The sequence below is a fragment of the Sinocyclocheilus grahami genome, unplaced genomic scaffold (assembly GCF_001515645.1).
Source record: "Sinocyclocheilus grahami isolate Dianchi unplaced genomic scaffold, SAMN03320097.WGS_v1.1 scaffold528.1, whole genome shotgun sequence".
Classification (NCBI taxonomy): Eukaryota; Metazoa; Chordata; class Actinopteri; order Cypriniformes; family Cyprinidae; genus Sinocyclocheilus; species Sinocyclocheilus grahami.
Window position 1 is genome coordinate 317,062 of NW_015505707.1, and position 20,379 is coordinate 337,440.

At 36.9% G+C, this 20,379-nt stretch overlaps 1 protein-coding gene and 1 long non-coding RNA gene across 2 annotated transcripts; one reads left to right on the forward strand and one right to left on the reverse strand.

Moving 5' to 3' along the window:
• Window positions 1-934: 934 nt before the first annotated feature.
• On the reverse strand, window positions 935-7,003 carry LOC107555259 (sodium/potassium-transporting ATPase subunit alpha-1-like). The gene is made up of 22 exons (XM_016238003.1): window positions 6,933-7,003; window positions 6,452-6,565; window positions 6,048-6,107; window positions 5,515-5,718; window positions 5,318-5,431; window positions 5,095-5,229; window positions 4,895-5,012; window positions 4,526-4,794; window positions 4,088-4,396; window positions 3,831-3,965; window positions 3,556-3,748; window positions 3,261-3,436; window positions 2,996-3,132; window positions 2,764-2,914; window positions 2,503-2,671; window positions 2,261-2,415; window positions 2,061-2,184; window positions 1,776-1,921; window positions 1,525-1,655; window positions 1,293-1,394; window positions 1,058-1,149; window positions 935-975 (listed from the first exon to the last, which is right to left on the reverse strand). Exons 1-22 carry the CDS (start codon window positions 6,942-6,944, stop codon window positions 947-949), a joined length of 3,075 nt encoding a protein of 1,024 aa, XP_016093489.1. The 5' UTR covers window positions 6,945-7,003; the 3' UTR covers window positions 935-946.
• Window positions 4,258-18,229, forward strand: LOC107555264 (uncharacterized). The gene is made up of 3 exons (XR_001605148.1): window positions 4,258-4,322; window positions 15,028-15,033; window positions 18,218-18,229. It is a non-coding gene; the product is annotated as an uncharacterized lncRNA (long non-coding RNA).
• The last annotated feature ends 2,150 nt before the right edge of the window (window positions 18,230-20,379 follow it).

The following is a 20,379-nucleotide window of genomic DNA, read 5'->3' on the forward strand; positions in this document are numbered from 1 at the left end:
CATTTCTTTGATCTGTTATAATGAAAGACTTCTAAGTTGAAAATTAGATGCCTAAAAATTTGCCTAAAATCAAAGGTAATTTAAGAATGAATCAAACTATTAAGAACTAATTTTGTTTGGGCCTTAGTCTTGTTTTGTAAACAATTTTCTGTTTCGTCAGTCAACAGAGCCTCACAGCCCCCATGTTAGCCTTACTTCCTAAACACGTTTAGTAGTATAATAACACAGCTGAGAATGACTTCTTGGCACATGGCATAATGTTTTTATAATGGAATGTTTGACTGATGTTCAGCGTGTTCTGCTGGTTTCACTGATATGTATAAACATCTCACACGGCATACATGCCACATGACCCTTAAGATACCAAGAAGTTTTCTAACTCTCAGTATTATAAGTCATGGGTTCAATTTCCAGAGAAGGCTGATAAATATAAACTGATATATGTAAACCGAAAGCAGCACAAGTGACTTCGCTTAAAAGTGTCTGCTAAACGCAGCAGCAGTGCATTTATAGTCACATTAAACTTTACTGTTGTTGTCTTGTTTTCTGTCAGCTGTGAGAATCAGCATTGAGCATGTGACCTATGCTGCACTGAAAATGCACGTTTTTATCATACTAATTTAAATGCTGGTTAGGCTAAGGTTTGGTTTGATTTTCTTTGTCTATCAGTAGACCTCTTCTGGTAGATAATGTAACTACACCATGCCTTTATGTTGAATTCATAAATGGCTTTTTTATTATTTATATCACCTTATATTGTTATTTTTTTTTTATTTTCACTAAAACCCTTTTTGCATAGTGACTTTTTATATGTTCTGTTGGTTAATAAAAAACACAAAAATTCAGCTCAATAAAATTCGACATTTATTTGCTGAAAAACACAGCATTGTGTCATTTTGAGAAAAATGTCTCAGAAAATAAGTTTGCAATAGAATGTCGTCTTGATTTAATAGTATGTTTCTCTTTCCACCCAGCCTGAAAACAAAATAGCACTGATATTAGATTTTATTCTTAATTTCTTAAAGCAATGAAATACTGTAGGGAAATATGTTATTACCTCCTGGATTCTGTCGTAGGAGGTATTTTCTAACTTCATCATAGATGAAGATGAGAAGTGAGTATGGGAAGGCAGTGAACCACCACAATGGTCTGCATGAAAGAACACAAGGATTTTTTTCTTTTTTTTCATTGTTTCAAACCCTCATGCCACAAAGTCAGCTAGACAAATTAAAAGATTTGAGCGTGAAGACACCCAATTACATGTGTGCAAAAGTCTAGATATGTCCACTTACCTTAGAGGATACATTCTGACGGCAACGTCCATGCCTGGGCAGTAGGACAAGAAAGCTGCCAGAGCAGCTTCCTCAAAAAAGGCAAAGATGAGGACTTTGTTTCTTGGAAAAAAGAAAAGAACAAATTGTGATAAGGCTTTAAGGTGAGCAGCCTCGTGCTGCAACTGAACAAACAATCCACCAATATGTTATGGCTTCTCTGAAGCTTGTTTGCATCCCTTTGTTTACATACTTCATTCCCTGCTGTATGATGGAATTTCTTCTGGTCTTTACAATGATCAAGTCACCCCACTGCACAACCACAATACTGATGAAAAATGCTGTGTGGCAAGTGGACTCTATAATCTTTCTGGCCTCAAAGGTCTGCATCAGACAATTAAAACACAAGAACAAAGCAATGTTTATAAAAACATTTAAATATAGTTTTATAATATAGAAGCTTTTTTGTTTCAATATATGGCTTGCTAAAGCTTTGACACTTACCCATTGTTGACCATAGCTGTCTTCCAGGTCACTGATAGATCTGTCTTCCCAACCAACTCGAAGTCCTGGCAGATAACTGGGCCAGAATCCATTCTCACTCATAACCACGATGTAGGTAAAGAACCCTGCAACTGCTTGGATCATACCTAAAAAGGAAAATCATGACAATGAATTGCTTGCCCATATTCATATATGCTTATACTAATTGTATAAATGTTAAAGATCTTTAACAGATGCTGTGTGAAAAAATTCAGAGCTCTCTTTATAGAGTAAGAATGTGCTTACCGATTTGACCATATGCCATACTGATTAGCCTCGCGTTCACCAGCCTGTCTGTTTGAGCATTTCTGGGTTGTCTCTTCATGATGTCATTTTCTGCATTTTCATAAGCCAATGAGATAGCAGGAATCTGTGGCAACAATTAAAACTAGTTAAAAACAGATGAATCATTTAAAGATCTCTACGGTAATAATCATTTTTCTTACCAGATCAGTGCCCAGGTCAATGCAGAGAATGGTGACGGTGCCCAAAGGTAGAGGAATACCAACGAGGACAAACATGAGGAAGGGTGACATCTCAGGGATCTTACTAGTCAGCGTGTAGGCAATAGACTTCTTCAAGTTGTCAAAGATCAGACGTCCTGACGTGGAAGATACATTCAGAAAATAAGTGTCATAGTGACCTTGATAAATCTTCAGTCAAGTAAGTTCTCAAAATCATGACATACCTTCTTCTACTCCAGTGACAATTGAGGCAAAGTTGTCGTCCAGAAGAATCATGTCAGCAGCCTGTTTGGATACGTCAGATCCAGCGATACCCATAGCCACACCAATGTCAGCCTTCTTCAGAGCAGGAGAATCATTGACACCATCACCAGTTACAGCTACAATGGCACCCTGATAAGAGAAATAAAATGCATTAAAACGGTTCCTGCTGGGAAGGATTTTCTAGTATCAATAGGATCTAATAGATAACTGTCTGAGGGTACCTGTCGCTGACAACCTTCCACGATAATCAGCTTTTGTTGTGGAGAAGTTCTGGCAAAAACTATTTCTGTATGGTATTTGAGGATCTCATCCAGGTCGCTTTCATTCATATTCTTCAGTTCTCCACCATGGACCACACAGGCCTTAGCATCTCTAGAGGTACACATTGCATTAGCAGACATCTAGAGCAATTCCACATGCCACATCTGGAACTGGTTGAGATGATTGGTTTACCTTGGATTGACCTCTCCAACAGGAACGTTCAAACGTGCAGCAATGTCTTCCACAGTCTCATTTCCTTCAGAGATGATGCCAACACCCATTGCAATAGCCTTAGCTGTAATTGGATGGTCTCCAGTAACCATGATAACCTATATGAGAAGAGTCATTCATTTTAATTACTTTGAATGAATAACCTTATTTGTAATTGAATGGTCACAAGTAATTATTATCAGAATAATTTAATATGGGCACAGTAGATCTTCGATGATGACAACACCTTGATTCCAGCACTCCGGCATTTGGCCACAGCATCCGGTACAGCCGCACGAGGAGGATCGATCATGGACATGAGGCCAACAAAACACAGGTTCTCAGTGGGGAAGTTCACATTTTCAGTATCAAATGCAAAACCCTCAGGAAACTGGTCATCAGGGAGGCTAAAGTGGCAGAAACCTATGAGAGAGGTCACAGAATTATTGACGTGCTGTAATTTACCATTTTGTGTGTTCATTTTATTCTGTTGCCATAAATTCATTGCGTATCCCAAGGTGAATTTCATAAGGTGGCTTTACCCAGCACTCTTTCTCCAAGACCTCCAAGTTCTACATAAGCATTTTGGAATGACTCTTTTATTTCATCATCCAAAGGCTGCTCTTTTCCTTGAATCAAAATAGTAGAGCATCGATCCAAGATTCTCTCAGGGGCTCCCTTCATCACCAGCAGGTGCTTAGACTCTGAAGAATTGAGATTCTTGTGGACTGAGAGCTAGAAAAAGCATATTAAAGGCCTATTAGGATGACCAGTTAATCTACAAACCAATCTCTAAACAACATCTCAACAAGAATACCTGATACTTGTTGGTGGAGTTGAAAGGGATCTCACAAATCTTTGTGTACTTCTCTCTCATTTCAGTGACTGAACCACAGCACAGCTCAATACACTTCAGCAGGGCAGACTCTGAGGCATCACCAGCTGTCTCTCGCTGCAAACCAGATTTGATTGAACAAAGTTTTCACTCACAATAACATTGCTAAATTAGCTACTGGAAGTTGCAAGTCCTAATGTAGCTCGTATATGTATTAAGATAACTAGAGGGAAACTCACGCTAAGGATTGGCAGATGGCTCTGTTCAGCACGAAAAACAGCACGATTGCAAAGGCCAGCAACACGTGAGAGGGCGGCCCAAGTAGCAGAGCTCCTGTCAAAGGAGGCTCCACTCTGGTTCTCTGTGGTGTCTGCCTCGTGAATGTGGTTGTCAAACCACATGTGAGCGACGGTCATTCGGTTCTGGGTCAAAGTTCCAGTCTTGTCAGAGCAGATGGTGGAGGTCGAGCCAAGAGTCTCCACTGCTTCAAGATTCTTCACCAGGCAGTTCTTCTTCGCCATACGTTTGGCGGTCAGAGTCAGACACACCTACATAAGTAGACACAAGCTAAGTAGTCACTTTTGGCTCAAACATACTAAAATATGAGCAGGATTTAAAACATTTTGAAACAGTTGACTAAACAACCAAAGTATAACTAAACATTCACTCTAACTTACGGTTACAGTGGCAGGGAGACCTTCAGGTACATTAGCGACAATGATTCCAATAAGGAAAACAACAGCTTCCAACCACCCATATCCAAGTATCAAGGACAGGATTAGGAAGGCCACACCCAGGAAGACGGCTACACCAGAGATGATGTGGATGAAGTGCTCAATCTCTTTAGCAATTGGTGTTTTTCCACCATCTAGACTGGAGGCAAGTGATGCAATACGACCCATGACAGTACAGTCACCGGTGTTGATGACAATCCCTCTTCCAGTACCTGGGTTTTATTATATTCAAGATATTTAGTTGTTTAGTTTGTTCAGCTATTGTAAAATGCATGCAATGTATCCAACATAATACAGACACTTTTTTGGTACCTTCAACACAGTTGGTTGAGAAAAACGCAATGTTTCTCGTCTCCAGGGGGTTTTCATGGGAGAAGTCAGGAGTACGAGACTGGGGCTCAGATTCACCAGTGAGGGAGGAGTTGTCCACCTGGAAAGGTAAAATGGAAGTTTCATAAAAAGGCATTGATGGGAAATATCACAATTACATTCAGAAATGCTTTAGGTCTTACCTTGCATCCATGTGCAGAGATGATTCGGAGATCAGCTGGGATTTTGTCTCCACCTTTGACCTCCACAAGATCACCAGCGACTACCTCCTCCGCATTGATCACCTTTTTCTCTCCATCACGCACAACTAACGCTTGCTACATAACCAGAACACAACAATGAGTACATTCATGCCACAGGAAAGCTACAACTAAACATGAATGATTTAAGAGGCCGTTACTGTACCTGAGGAACAAGGTTCCTAAAAGATTCCATGATCTTAGAGCTCTTGGATTCTTGATAGTATGAGAACCATCCGTTGACTATGACAACAAAAGCTAGCACAAGTCCCAGGTACAGCTGCAAAACCACAATTAGGTTTTTAGATAATGTATGACAATGTACAGTACATACAAATGAAGACAAAACATTTTCTCTCATACGTTGTCATTCGCTGGTTCTTCGTTAGAGGCAGCCTGGATTCCATATGCCGTGAAACAAAGAAATGCACCAAACCACAGCAGTGTCTGGAATCCACCAAAGAGCTGTGTGCAGAACTTCACCCATTCTGGAGTTGTAGGAGGTGGGGTCAGGGCATTAGGTCCATCACGCTCTAAGATCTCCTTTGCACGGGATGAAGACAAGCCCTGCCATAGGGTATGAACGTGGAGACAAAAATCTTAAAACTAGAGGCTACTTAACCAAAATTTGTAAACACCTATACAAATTCTTATGCAATTTCAAGACAGTAAAGCGTCTTGACTAAACAAGCTTAACATAAAACATTTCAGTTTTATCAAAAAGTCAACTTATACTTTTTTTCAAACCAAAAGAATGTGATCATTTACTAGTTTTTGTCTCCTTGTATTTTACATAAAAGGAGGCAAAACACATAATTCCATACAGGCAATCTGGAGCAACACATAAAATTTACTAAAAACAAAATTTCCAAAACTCTCAATAAACCTCTGCTCACCTTATTCAAGTCAGTGCCGTATTTGCGAGAAAGTTCATCCAATGTCAGCTTGTGGTCGTCCTACAAAAGAGCAAAACAGCTTCAATCTCAGTTCAGCAGAGAAAATCTATAAATCACATTTTTGTACAGCATGATAATTCACATGTGCAGAAAATAATTAAGTAATGTAGTCGAGAAAGTATTGGACTTTTCTTGGTAGTTATAGTTTCAGACTTTATTTCGATAGTCCACTTTAGACATTCTATTAACTATAAGTACCTTTGTAACTACATATCAACAAATTCTCATTAATTTGCAACTACATGTCTACTAACTATTTTTAAGTGAATTATCGAAATAAAGTGTTACCTCAGATCATACCAGATATGTTAAGGCTATGTGTAATGTATATATAAATTTCTCACCAGCTCCACTTCTTTCTTCAATTCGTTCACATCCTTCTTCTTTTTTTTACCCTTTTTGGGCTTTTTGATTTCCTTCTCTGAAGTTGCCGTCAATGTGTACTCATCATTCCCCGTCTATAAAACATAATGTATATATGATATAAAAGTAAACACCATACCTGATTGGAACAGAGCCAAAGATGAAATCAACACAACGAATGGAACATCAGCAGAATAAAACGATCCAGCAAAGTGAGCAGGATCGCTGCGGAAAGGACCAGCATACACCAGCATGAGTTTCTATGCTGGCTTATGCTGGTTTGGTGCTAGTCTGTGGCGCTGATCAACCAGCATACTCTGGTAAAGCTTGTTGACCAAAGAAGCTTTGCTAGTTAAACTAATTAAGCATCCAGTTTGGGCCCAGCCAGCTCACCAGCATCCAAAACACAACATATGCCGGTTGTTTTACAAGATATGTTCAAGATAACAATAGTCCACTCACGCCGAGCCCCATGGTCCCAGTTTATTTCAACCCAAAATCTGTTGTTTTAGATTTCAGAAGTGCAGACAAAGGAGACACAAGTGCCTGTGTGACCAATCCAAGTTCACAAAATTTATATTCTGCCAACTCACCTGTGTTTTGGGGAGGAGATCTGAGACATTTTGGGAGGGGTTTAGCAACTGTCATCCTTAACCTTTTATTTTAACCTTTCATTTATTTAACCTTCATCCATACAAGTAAGTCATTTTGGTGACATCAATGAGAAGGACTCGTTTCGATGTTTTTGATGTTGCCAACAGCAATTTATCCACTATTATATTTATATCTACTACTAATATTTTTAATATTACTTATTTATATATGCATACATATTTTATATTAATGTATATTTATATATAAATATATAATATATTAATTTCCATATTTATGATTATATTTAAAATATATATTTATATAGAAAGAGAATATACAACATATGTGTATATATATATATATATATATATATATTAATTTAAATTGAACTCTACATTGCTTTTGTGCAAAAAGTCTAGGCATGTGCACTTAATTCATAGTAAACAATCTGAGAGCAACGTGTTCATGCCTGGAGAGAAGGACAGGAATGTTGCCAAAGCCGTTCAACAAACAGACTAAAAAGTACAGCATGGTTTCTAAGAAATGAAGAGGATAAAATAATGATAACTTTCATTCTCGCCATTGTGGCCTGTGGGGCGGTTGGAGGTGGAATGAGCAGTCATGAGCTGGAACTGAACAAACAGCTCACTCTGATAAATATCAGTCCAATGTTTTATGACTGCTTTGAAGCCGAAACATTTGTTTACATACTTCACTCCTTTGCTGTAGGATAAAATTGTAAGCCTTAGATGATCAAGTCAGCACGCACAGAGCACACAGGAGCAACAGATCAAATGTCTATTAGTGTCTTTTGCGTATTTGTTTTGTGTAGTCTAATTTTATGCATGACTTTTATGTTCCCTGTTAACCAGACCGGCATGGCTGATAACCAGCATATTCTGGATGTGCTGGTGCTTTCTTAACCAGGTTAACCAGCAAAGAACTAGAAAGAACATTCTGTGACCAGCATTACCAGCACCAGTATGGCTGTTCTGGTCCACAAGCAAGACCAGGACTAAACCACCATAAACCAGCTTGGACCTGCATAGGACTTCATGCTGGTGTGAGCTGGTATTTCACAGACTCCAGCAGTTTTATGACTGTTGTCCACTTGTTTATTGCATGACTGTGTCAACTGTGCTTTTTGGCATCTGTAAAGAATCTGTAGACTCAAACTGATTCTATATGTGGGCAGAATCAAGTGCTATAAATTGTGAATTTGTGCTTTGGAATTCGGACTTTGTCTGTGTTTTGTAAACCATTTTTTGTCTGTTATCAGTCAACAGAGCTCTCAGGCCTCATGTCCTTCACAAAGCCTCAGACGCTTAGTCCACACTTAGGCCTACAGATTTAAGAAGTGTAGGTGGATCAGGGTTTTATGTTACTAATCCAAAATTATTATGGCTGAATTATGTGATTACAAGAATTTGGTTTTTTTTTGCTATTGGGAGCAAAAATGGCTGAAACGGCATAATGAGCAGCCAAAATGATAATGAGTCATACATACATTTTTCAGCGTGGCCTTTTTTGTTCCAAATTATAGTTTTATCTTCATATGCAGTCGTAATTTAAACCTACTTTTCATTAAAAAATAAAAAATAAAAATAAATAGCATCATAATGTAACAGATATCTGCCATCAAAGAAAAGAGCATAAAAAATTGCATAAAAATAATAAATTATTTCATTTACACACTTGAACAATGATTCACAAAATTTCACATCTGGTCAGTTTAGGGCTGTTGAAATTTTATAACAAACTTTACAGCTGAAAGCTGGTCATATCAGTAATGTTTCATCTGTTTAGCAGGAGTCCACTTCTGTTAGTTGGTTTTGCAGCTCAATAAATGCTCCTTTTGCACCGAACAACAAGTTCTGAAAGTTACAGTATGTTTACACTGTACATCAAAGTCTGGTTTTAAATATAGAAAAAAAAATCATCATAATATGACACCTTTCAATCTACTCTTAACCTTTGACCCGCTCTGCAGTCCTGTGGGTCACATTTCAAAGCGTGTTCTGCTTTTTATGCTTGGCTCCCATTAATGCAGCCATATTTTGTTTTTTGTTTCTAATAAAAGTCACTTATTAACTTCATATCATGAAATAGAGGTTTAGAGCAGCAGCAGCATAACCTGTTTCAAGAATCAGTCTAGCATTACAGTGAAGTAGGCGTTTTGTGATTTAACAGAACAAGCACTCTTGTAATACACAGAATTCCACCGAAAAATTGCGTTTTTTTTCTTGACGTTGTAAAGAACATGTACACTAGGCCTCTCCTTTTCCTCTCAAAAGGTAACAGCAATCAATGAACACATGATATGATGAACAAATAGCTCATAACTGAGAGAGACATAGAGGAGAGTTCAATAATTATACATTATGATTTCTCAAAAGCAAGGCAATCAAAAACAATCTTAGTGGGTTCGACGTTTAGGTTATTTCAATATAATAGATTTTAGTTTAAATTGGTGCTTAAATAGCTGTATTATTGGCATCTATGTTCCATTAATAACTTTTAAGATTCATGGAAACATCTCAATGCACAAACGGTTCTTCAGATTATTAAATGTTCTTCACTCTTAGAAAAAAAAATGTTTCTTTTAAGAACAGCTGTCTGGGGAAAAAAAAGGTTTCTCCAACGCATGGCTGCAAAAACGTGCTTTTGGAACCTTTATTTTGAAAGCGTGTAGTGAAGATTAAAAGTGATTGTGAGTCAGTGGACAACTAGAATCTGATGAAGACAGCTGCACACACTGTCACTTTAATAAAGCAAGATGTCTAAATATCCCATCCTATAATAAAAATCCTAAGTAGTATTTCGTGAGAAGAACGCAGAATGCATGACATGATCACATTTTGAAAAATAAAAAGGTGTTGTCACTGCTGTTATGACAGCATGAAACCTCAAAAGCACCTGTTTGGAAAACAATTATGAAATCTAATAGGTAAATAGTGGGAAATATTTTTTACTACAGCAACATTTTGACATTTGACTTCATTTTGAAAAGTTTGCAGAATTATATATTAGCAATTTATTTTTGTATATTTTTTCAAATATATCCGATTTTTCTCCCATATGCGGTTTGCTATAAAACCGACAGACAGTGTTTCACGTTCTTATGTCTTGCGTGTTTACAGATGCTATGGAATAAGCAGAGGTCAGAGCTCTGAAACGAGTATGATGAAGCCGCCCTCCTTCATCCACACGCTGTCTGATTTGTCTCTGAAAATCTCGGAAGATTTCTCAGAATATCTGCCAGAGTTTGTTCTGAAACAGAGTTCGTTCTGAGAAAGTTCTAATCCAATTTGTGACGTTCCCTGATGATGTTCTCCATCATTTGATGTCATCATCCTACTGCCTGTATATATATACAGTATATATATATAAATATATATTGAAGAAGGCCTTCATATTTCTTTATTTAATACAAATATTAAATCTGAACCAAAATGAAAATAAAAATAGGCCACAAAAAAATGTATGGCAAGGCAACATGGATATCCAGTATGTCACATTTGTTTTTATTCTTATATTTGTTTATTTACCTAGATATAGCACACAAACTAAAGGATTACTTGTTTATTTTACATCATAATGTTTTCATCCTAAACGTGGTTTTAATCCTGCTTGATCTTAAAGTTCAGGGTGACCGGTGTAGAGGTCAAAGCAGATTTTGGATGATTCATTTGATTGACAGGCACAAGAACAGAGCAAGGACACAAAACAACCGGATGATCCATGTCTGACTGTTTTTTTGTTCTGGATACAGACCGAGGTCAAAGGTCGGAGATTTCCACTTAAAAAGACCCACAGCAGACAGAAGACTTTTACACAGAAAATGCTTTATGAAGATTGCCAGCTAAAATCATCCGCGATTCAGAAACAATGAAATGTTGTGGCACTTATGTCAAATTAGCTGTTGATGCAACAGAAAAAAATAAATAAAACATCTTAAAGAAAGAAAATATTGAAAGGAATTGATGATACTGAGAATTTCGTTCCAGACCAAACTGACTGTTTATAGTTTCAAAATATTGAAACCATTTCTGGATGCTCAGAGAGGACTAATAGTTATTAGAAGTATAGCTTACAATAAATAGTAGAGAACTGGTCTTTAAAGGACTTGAACGAACACTAACTGTGTGTTACTGGTGGAGCAGATACAGTAAAAGAAACATATTAAGAATCTTCTAGACTTTCCTCTGATGTGAAGATGAACAGGACTGCACTGAGTCACATTACAGCTGCAAACATGCACAGCACAGCACGCTCTGGATGGATGTGAACTGGAGCAGTTTGTTGGCGGTGCAATGCTTTCTCTCTCCACTGGGTGGCGTGTTGGTACGGGAGCCTGAGAGGCTATACATTTGTTTTTCTAAATTTTCTAAATTATGCGAGCTCAGCATAAAAACTTTTCTCATAATCTCTCATTTTGGCATCAGGGGGAAAAAAAAGTACATGCATAATGCAGCTTTATAGAGTGTTCATACATACGTATAAAGCTGCATTATGCATGTACAGTGGGGCAAAAAAGTATTTAGTCAGCCACCAATTGTGCAAGTTCTCCCACTTAAAAACATCCGTCCATCCGTCCGTCTGTCCATGTGTCTGTCTGTCTGTTTGTCTGTCTATCTGTCTGTCTGTCTATCTGTCTGTCTATCTATCTGTCTATCTATCTGTGAACCACACGGGGGGACCTAGTGAATTCCCCACTGTACATTTTTTTTCTTAAGCCAAAATTGTAAAATTGTGAGATTGTAAGAAAACATGTTATGCTGAGCTCACAAGCAAATTTAGAATCTATATCCTGAATGAACCCTGTATAAATATAACTTTTGTTACTTTTGGACCAAGAAATACAAAAATACACAATAGTATTTAGTCAAGATCACAAAAAAAATCAACACTGTATGAAGATAAAAATGCATTAACTCTTTCATAGTACATAAATATAATCATATAGTCACATTCAAGAGCACACATGTGATTATACGTTTGATAATAAATTTAAAATGGCCCTCCCTATAGGGAGATATAATATTGTCTGTCTGTCTGTCTGTCTGTCCATCCATCCATCCATCCGTCTGTCTGTCTGTCTATCCATCATCTATCCATCATCTATCTATCTATCTGTCTGTCTGTCTGTCTGTCTGTCCGTCCATCATCTATCCATCTGTCTATCCATCTGTCTGTCTATCTATCCGTCTGTCTATCCGTCTGTCTATCCATCATCTATCCATCATCTATCTTTCTGTCTGTCTGTCTGTCTATCCATTATCTATCCGTCTATCCATCTATCTATCTGTCTGTCTGTCTGTCTGTCTATCCATCATCTATCCATCTGTCTGTCTGTCTGTCTGTCTGTCTGTCTGTCTGTCTGTCTGTCTGTCTGTCTGTCTGTCTGTCTGTCTGTCTATCTGTCTGTCCGTCCATCCGTATATCCGTCCGTCTGTCTCTCTGTCTGTCCGTCTGTCTCTCTCTCTGTCTATCTATCTATCTATCTATCTATCTAGCATGTTCATAATAAGTGGATGAATTATCAATACACTTTATTTTTGTTTTGCCTTCTCTGAAGAGAGTGTATATTGCATGTAATAAATGCATAAAATATTGCAATTAATATTCACAAATTACAGACAAACATTATAAATTATACTATATATAGTATCTATAAAATATATTGTATATTATAAACAAATAGTCATGCAGGCAATGAGACAGCAGAAAATGATCAAAGACCTCAGTGAAATGCATTAATGAAGAGCTCATAATTCACCTGATCTGAAGCCAAAAGCTCTTATTCAATTCGGTCGCAGTTGAAACCTGGCAGAATCTCTGGGCTGGGGGTCTGAAGAGGAGGCACTTGAGTGCAGCTGGTGATATTAATGCACCAAAAGCTGGTTTGCCAAATGCTATAAAGCTCACTAAGGTGAAGAAGCCAATAGCCTAATGGATAGGTTGAGCTCAGCCTGGAGGAAAAGCAATGGAAAGAATGGTCACATTAACAATACTCAGCGTGTGATGGTGGTGTTTGAGCCTGAATGTCTGTAACAAAAAAATAAAAATAAAAATCATTACAGTTAAACAGTAATTTGTGTGAATGAAACTGTTTTTGACCAAACAATTCAAATTCCAAAACAATTATACAACATGAAGCTTCGTAATTAATTCTTCATCGAAGAGACAGGTGGCGCTGTTTCCTTGCGGTTGAATTTATTTAAATGCATTTTCATTTCTCGCCACTAGATGGTGCTGAAGCGCTTTGTACTCAGGCTGTGAGCTGGAGGACAAAATGATGCAGGTTCTTCCACTGAAATCCATCATTCATCAGTTTACTGAAGAATAACTGCATTGTGTTGCATCAGTCCATGACTGGCTCTGAATTAAAGGCTTATGCAACCAACAAATAACTTTTGGTTTTACTTCACAAATGTACTAATCATAGTCAGGTCAGGGCACCTGGATACACAGACATTGAAAATGACAGTAAATCTCTAGTTACTATGTCAAACCGAGTTAGGATTAAAACTCTGTGTTTTTAGTCAATAAACAGATGAATATTGGTGATGGAACACTTGTCTGGTTCATTTATATTTCTGTTTGTGCGTCAGCATGTTCAACCATCTGCTGTTTTATTATTTCTGGTGTACAGGAGCTCTATCTGTTTGGCTCAAATGAGCTAAATAATTACAGCAGTATTTCCAGCGTGTGTCATGTGACTGTAGATTAGCTCAATTGCTGCTAGAATGTCATATTACAGGCACTGTTCTTCTGAACGCTGATTTTAATAGCCAGAAAATACCTCTCCTTGTGCTGTTGATAAAGAGTATTAATGTGCGTAAATGGTTGTTCGCATTATGGACTACATTTGGAGCTTGAGAATCATATTATTTAAAAATAAATAAATAAATAAAAATAAACATGACCAATATAATAATAACAATTTTATTTTTGTCTGTTACCTTTTAACACTTTGAAATAATAATTATATATTCTAAAGTTTGTAGTACGACTTTTTTTCTGGGTTGAAAAAAAATAGGAAAAACAATAAAATTGTGATATATTATTACAATTTAAAATAGCTGTTTTCTATGTGAATATATGTTAAAATGGAATTTATTCCTGTGATCAAAGCTGTATTTTCAGCATCATTCCTCCAGTCTTCAGTCTCACATGATCTTCAGAAATCAGTATAATATGCTGATTTGCTGCTCAAGAAACATTTCTGATTATTATCAATGTTGAAAACAGTTGTGCTGTTTAATATTTTTGTGGAAATCATGATACATTTTATTTTTCAGGATTCTTCGATTAATAGAAAGTTCAAACAGAAATGTTTTGTAACATTATAAATGTCTTTACTGTCACTTTTGATCCATTGAATGCTGCTGAATGAAAGTATTAGTTAAACGGCAGTGTATAAATATATCTTATTTTCATTTATATAGAGTTTGTCGGGAAAAAAACTTGGAAAAACTGAATGGAAAATGATGATTTGATCTATTATGCAGCTTGACAGACATCAATAAACTATTGCTGGTGGGAAAAGCTGTGACAATTCTTCCATATTTTTCTTGTTCCATGGAAAGAAACAGCAGCATACGGGTTTGAAATAACATGAGGGTGAGTAAATAAATGACAGAATTTTCATTTTTATCAGAACTAATCCTTTAAATAAGTGTAAAAAAAAAGGATACGAGAACGAACACAGCTGGGTTCCTCATTTAAACTGGGCTGTCTGTAATGTGATCAGGTCTCCTGACTCATGTTCACGTCAGATAAATGTACATTACAGCCGCCCCTGCTGCTCACGTGGGAACCGGAGTTTGCACTGGCTCAAAGCTGCTGGATTGTGTAACAAACTGAATGTTTCTGAATCTCTAAGAACTATTCCATTGTTCACAGCCATGTGAGACGGAGTCAGAGGTCAGAGGTCAACCACAGTGGCACGCAAACAGAGAGAGAAGTGAGGACGAGTGCTACGGACACAAGGGCAAAAGGACAAGGTCACTGAAAACAGCTATTTAAAACTAGCCACGTGTTGCTCATTTTTAGGAACAATGAGTCTAAAATTCTACTTTAAGTGATGCATTTATAATCATGTGATGATGATTTAACAGTAAAGTAATTGTTTTGAAGGTTATGATTCAGAGTTGTGTTTATTTGCGATTCCGCTTCAGCTAGACTGAGTTTTCAGGACGGTGTAAATTATGACACACATTTCACACTCCATCCTGAAGATCCACGAACCCACAGCTGTTACACAACTACTAGAAATGAGTTCAAAACGAAGAGGAAAATTATTCCTTCTCATAGGAAAATAACATCACTTGTGAGATCGCTTTAGAGGAATAGTTTACCCAAAATTTGAGCATTGCATCAGTGTCTCAGCAATGGGTGCTCTGCAGTGAATGGGTGCCGTCAGAATGAGAGTCCAAACAGCTGATAAAAAAAAAATCCTAATGGATTTGTCTCTTACAAACAGCAGCTTTTGTCTTCTCCAGATGTTAATTGATGGACTGGAGTGCTGTGGATTATTGTGATGTTTTTATCAGCTGTTTGGACTCTCATTCTGACGGCACCCATTCACTGCAGAGCATCCATTGCTGAGACACTGATGCAATGATGAAGAAACAAACACATTTCCAGCAAACTTTCATTTTTAGGTGACCTATTGCTTTAAAATCTCACTTGTTTCTTCTAGACAACAGAATAAAGAGCATAAAGTAAGCATGAGGATAATAAAGTAAACATAAATAGTCTTTCCCCAAAGGAATTTTAAGAGAAACATCTCAGACACTGTTGATACTTCAGTGGGACGTATGAGCTATAAAGTTTTCCATGACTTGAATTAACTTTTTCCATGTTTGTGATGTAACTGCTTAAACATGCTGACAGAGTCGTTCACAATCAGTCAGTAACATCATTCATATCAGCTAAATAGACGCTTATGCTGTTTGTCAGCGAAGTGTGCAAGATAAAAATGGAAATTCTGTTGACGTATTTTTTTCATACAGTCAGGATTTTCAATGGTTTTCAGGAATCAGGGCCAGCGTGTTTAACATTAGATGACGCTGGCCTGAAAGACCCTGACATGTCAGGCCTTATTCTAAGCTGTTAATCTTTTGAGCTGAGGTTTACTGTTTCAGAACCAAATATAGCATCAATATAATTCAGTCAAAACCATAAAAACTGTTATAAACGTTCATTCAAAAGGCAGTTGAATAGAAAGCGGCAATGCATGTCTTTCCTAAAGTGATTATGATATCAATCACTGCGTGTGTAGGAAGCCATACTTTATATTTAAGACTGCTTAATGCTGTCTTATAATGTCCTATAAGCCTGTAGTGAAGTATGTCTTTTAACACGTGTTCATATGTAAACACAACACGTATATGTGCCTGATTTCCCATGTTATTTTAGTATTATTTATATACTATTATAGTATTTATTTGTATATTCTAGTGAGTATTTATTAATATTTTCCTTTATTTTAGTTAAAGTTTTACTTTGGTTCCGTTGTTTTGTCATTTTTTTAGTTCTTGTTTTCTAATGTTTCTATTTACCATGGATTTATTTTTATTGTAGTTGTAATTTAATTTTAGTACTTCAGTTTCAACTTTTTCAGAACAACATATTTCAGGTAGTTCTCAAGGCAACATTTCTCATTTTCGATCAAGTTTTTCCATCTAATATTTTATTTAATATCTACTCTAATCAACAAACAAAAAAGATCATATTTAATAATTGTAGTTAACAATAGCAACTGCTGATTCCACACAGACATTTTCCTTTCTCTACCAACCTAAGTACCATAGTATTACCATGATCTATCTATCTCTCTATCTCTCTATCTCTCTCTCTATCTATCTATCTATCTATCTATCTATCTATCTATCTATCTATCTATCTATCTATCTATCTATCTATCCATCCATCCATCCATCCATCCATCCATCCATCCATCCATCCATCCATCCATCCATCCATCCATCCATCCATCCATCCATCCATCCATCCATCCATCCATCCATCCATCCATCCATCCACCCATCCATCCATCCATCCATCCATCCACCCATCCATCCATCCATCCATCCATCCACCCATCCATCCATCCATCCATCCATCCACCCATCCATCCATCCATCCATCCATCCACCCATCCATCCATCCATCCATCCATCCATCTATCTATCTATCCATCCATCCATCCATCCATCCATCCATTTCATTCCTTCAAATTTTGACAAACCTCAGGCCTTCCTTTCATTTGCATTTATTTCAATAATATTCAGATTTCATTTCAACATGCAGTTTGCTCATTGAGAAGAAGCCAATACTAATATAAATTAACCGGCTATTTTCTTTAGGACGACTCCAAAGCTTTCCTACAAATGTGATCCACTAGATGCCAGAACAGCAGCGCAGTCAGGAGCTCTGAAGAACACATCTGATTGGCTCCATTAGCTCCTGACTGAGGATCCGGTGGGGCTGTTACTGCTTTTATTGGCTCGTACATCACAGCTAGCGTGCACTACACTTCTGTCTGCAAACGGCTCCCCGGGGATCGCAGATCTCGCTGCACCGGTCCATCGACGAGCACTAACGCCCTCCCCTCAACCGCCACTGCAGTGCAGTATAAAGCGAGATGGGGGCTGATATCAGATATATGGCTTAATCTGCAATCAGCAGGATTTCTTTGCACTGCTAGATTGACTCTTTCTGGGCACTGAAAAGCTTTTAGTAAAATAAGCGAGATGATGCATTACGATGCATGTTTTTTGACTTAATACACAGAAGGCAAAGATGGTTTTAAGTTGTCTTTTACATGCATTTGTTTGCATGTGCAAAATTCATTATAGCATCCTGTTGCTAGGGAGTTCTGGGTGGTTGCTATAAGTGGTTTCTCCCTGTCTTCTGGTGCAATGTGCATCTGTGGGATTTTTTTACACTGAACTGTTGTATTTGGTGATCGCAGCACCAAGAGCACTAGTGATGATTGATTAAACGCCATGAATGAATAGACAATATAATTTGGCAGGTTTGACGCAGCACACAGAGACACGCCTTTCTCAAGCTCATCAAGTTAAAACAGGACTACTGTGACTTTTCTTTGTTCCGCTTATGCTCATCTGGTGGTTTCCTAGCAGGTCTGAACTGGTAAAGTGGGTCAGTCAGCATGATTTTTGTGAAGCTGGTTGACCAAAGTAGATTTGCTGTTTAATGGGGGCAAACCAGCAGACCAACATCTACAACAAACACTGGTGGCTTTACTGAACTGTTCGGCTCTTTCACTAAATTATCAAATTAAATTGTGAATTTCACAAACAGGCTTAGGTATGGAAGCCCATTTCCGCCACTGAAAAAAAAAAAAAGTTATTTCGATTTTTTATCTCAAATTTCTGACTTTTTTCTCAGAATTGCATGATATAAACTCACAATTACGAGTTATAAAGTCAGAAGTGCGAGATATAGTCACAATTACGAGATATAAAGTCACAATTATCTTTTTTATTGTTTATTCAGTGGTGGAAATGGCCTTCCATAATTAGGAAATCTGAAACCAAAAAAAAAATAATAATAATAATAATTTTTTTAAAAAGGCACAGCTGGAAAAAATAAACTCTTAAGGACTGGGTGTTGTGTGGAGACACTTAAGAGCCCAAGTAGAGGCCCAAACTAATAAAAAAAACACACAACAAAAAAACCCACAGAAGATATGGGAGATCAAAAGAGGAAAAATGATATTACCACACCACAGGGAGGAAATACAGATACTGAAAAGATTTAAGAGAAACGAATCTACTGATCTACAACAAGAGATTTCAAAGCTCCTCTACAGAAGCGCAGCTGTGATCGCTGAACGCTCGTGTGTTTCATCATGAACAATTTATTAAAAACAAGACATCTCTAAAATTTTGAAAAAAAAATAAGTTGGGAAACAACATAACAAAAATAAAACTTTTTTAAAGAAAAAGTAATACGGGTGTAATTAAGGCAATTAAAAAAAAACGTTTTTCTTCAACATGCTTTACATTAGCATATTAAAAGAAAAGAGGGGGGAAATCTAAAAAAAGTCAACTTTAAAATTATTAAAAGTATTTATTTAATGTTCCTCTATTCTACATCACTTTAGGAAAAAAAGAGCCAGCTAAATGAATAAAGTAAATGTAATGTAAGGTAAATGTAAAAATAGATTTAAAAAAGATTCCTGCAACTAGTCTGAGCTTTTCATTAATGCCATGTTTCATCATAACAGCTCTTCACATACATTCTCTAAATATGTAAATTCTCCATCAAACAACTGCAAAAAATACTGCTTGTTTTCAAAGAGGTTTCTCCAACACTTTCACTTTCCAGTGGTTTGTGGAAACGCCGCCTCAAAACCCATGCGATTGGTTGGAATGTGTAACAATGACTCAACTTAAAATTCCGCTATGGAAAGACTGTAAAGGAATTCACTTTTGTTAAAAGGATGGATGATTCACAAACAAAATAGCTGATAAAGGAATAGTTCCCCATTATTTGAGCACAAAAAAGACATGTGGAATAATGTGGTTAACCATGACAGCCATCGTATTCATTTTTTCATACTATGAAAGCCAATGAATGTTTGGTTACCCTCGTTCTTCAAAGTATCTTCTCTTGTGTTCAACGTTTTTCTTCAACATGCTTTACATTAGCATATTAAAAGAAAAGAGGGGGGAAATCTAAAAAAAGTCAACTTTAAAATTATTAAAAGTATTTATTTAATGTTCCTCTATTCTACATCACTTTCGGAAAAAAAGAGCCAGCTAAATGAATAAAGTAAATGTAATGTAAGGTAAATGTAAAAATAGATTTAAAAAAGATTCCTGCAACTAGTCTGAGCTTTTCATTAATGCCATGTTTCATCATAACAGCTCTTCACATACATTCTCTAAATATGTAAATTCTCCATCAAACAACTGCAAAAAATACTGCTTGTTTTCAAACAGGTTTCTCCAACACTTTCACTTTCCAGTGGTTTGTGGAAACGCCGCCTCAAAACCCATGCGATTGGTTGGAATGTGTAACAATGACTCAACTTAAAATTCCGCTATGGAAAGACTGTAAAGGAATTCACTTTTGTTAAAAGGATGGATGATTCACACACAAAATAGCTGATAAAGGAATAGTTCCCCATTATTTGAGCACAAAAAAGACATGTGGAATAATGTGGTTAACCATGACAGCCATCGTATTCATTTTTTCATACTATGAAAGCCAATGAATGTTTGGTTACCCTCGTTCTTCAAAGTATCTTCTCTTGTGTTCAGCAGAAGACAGA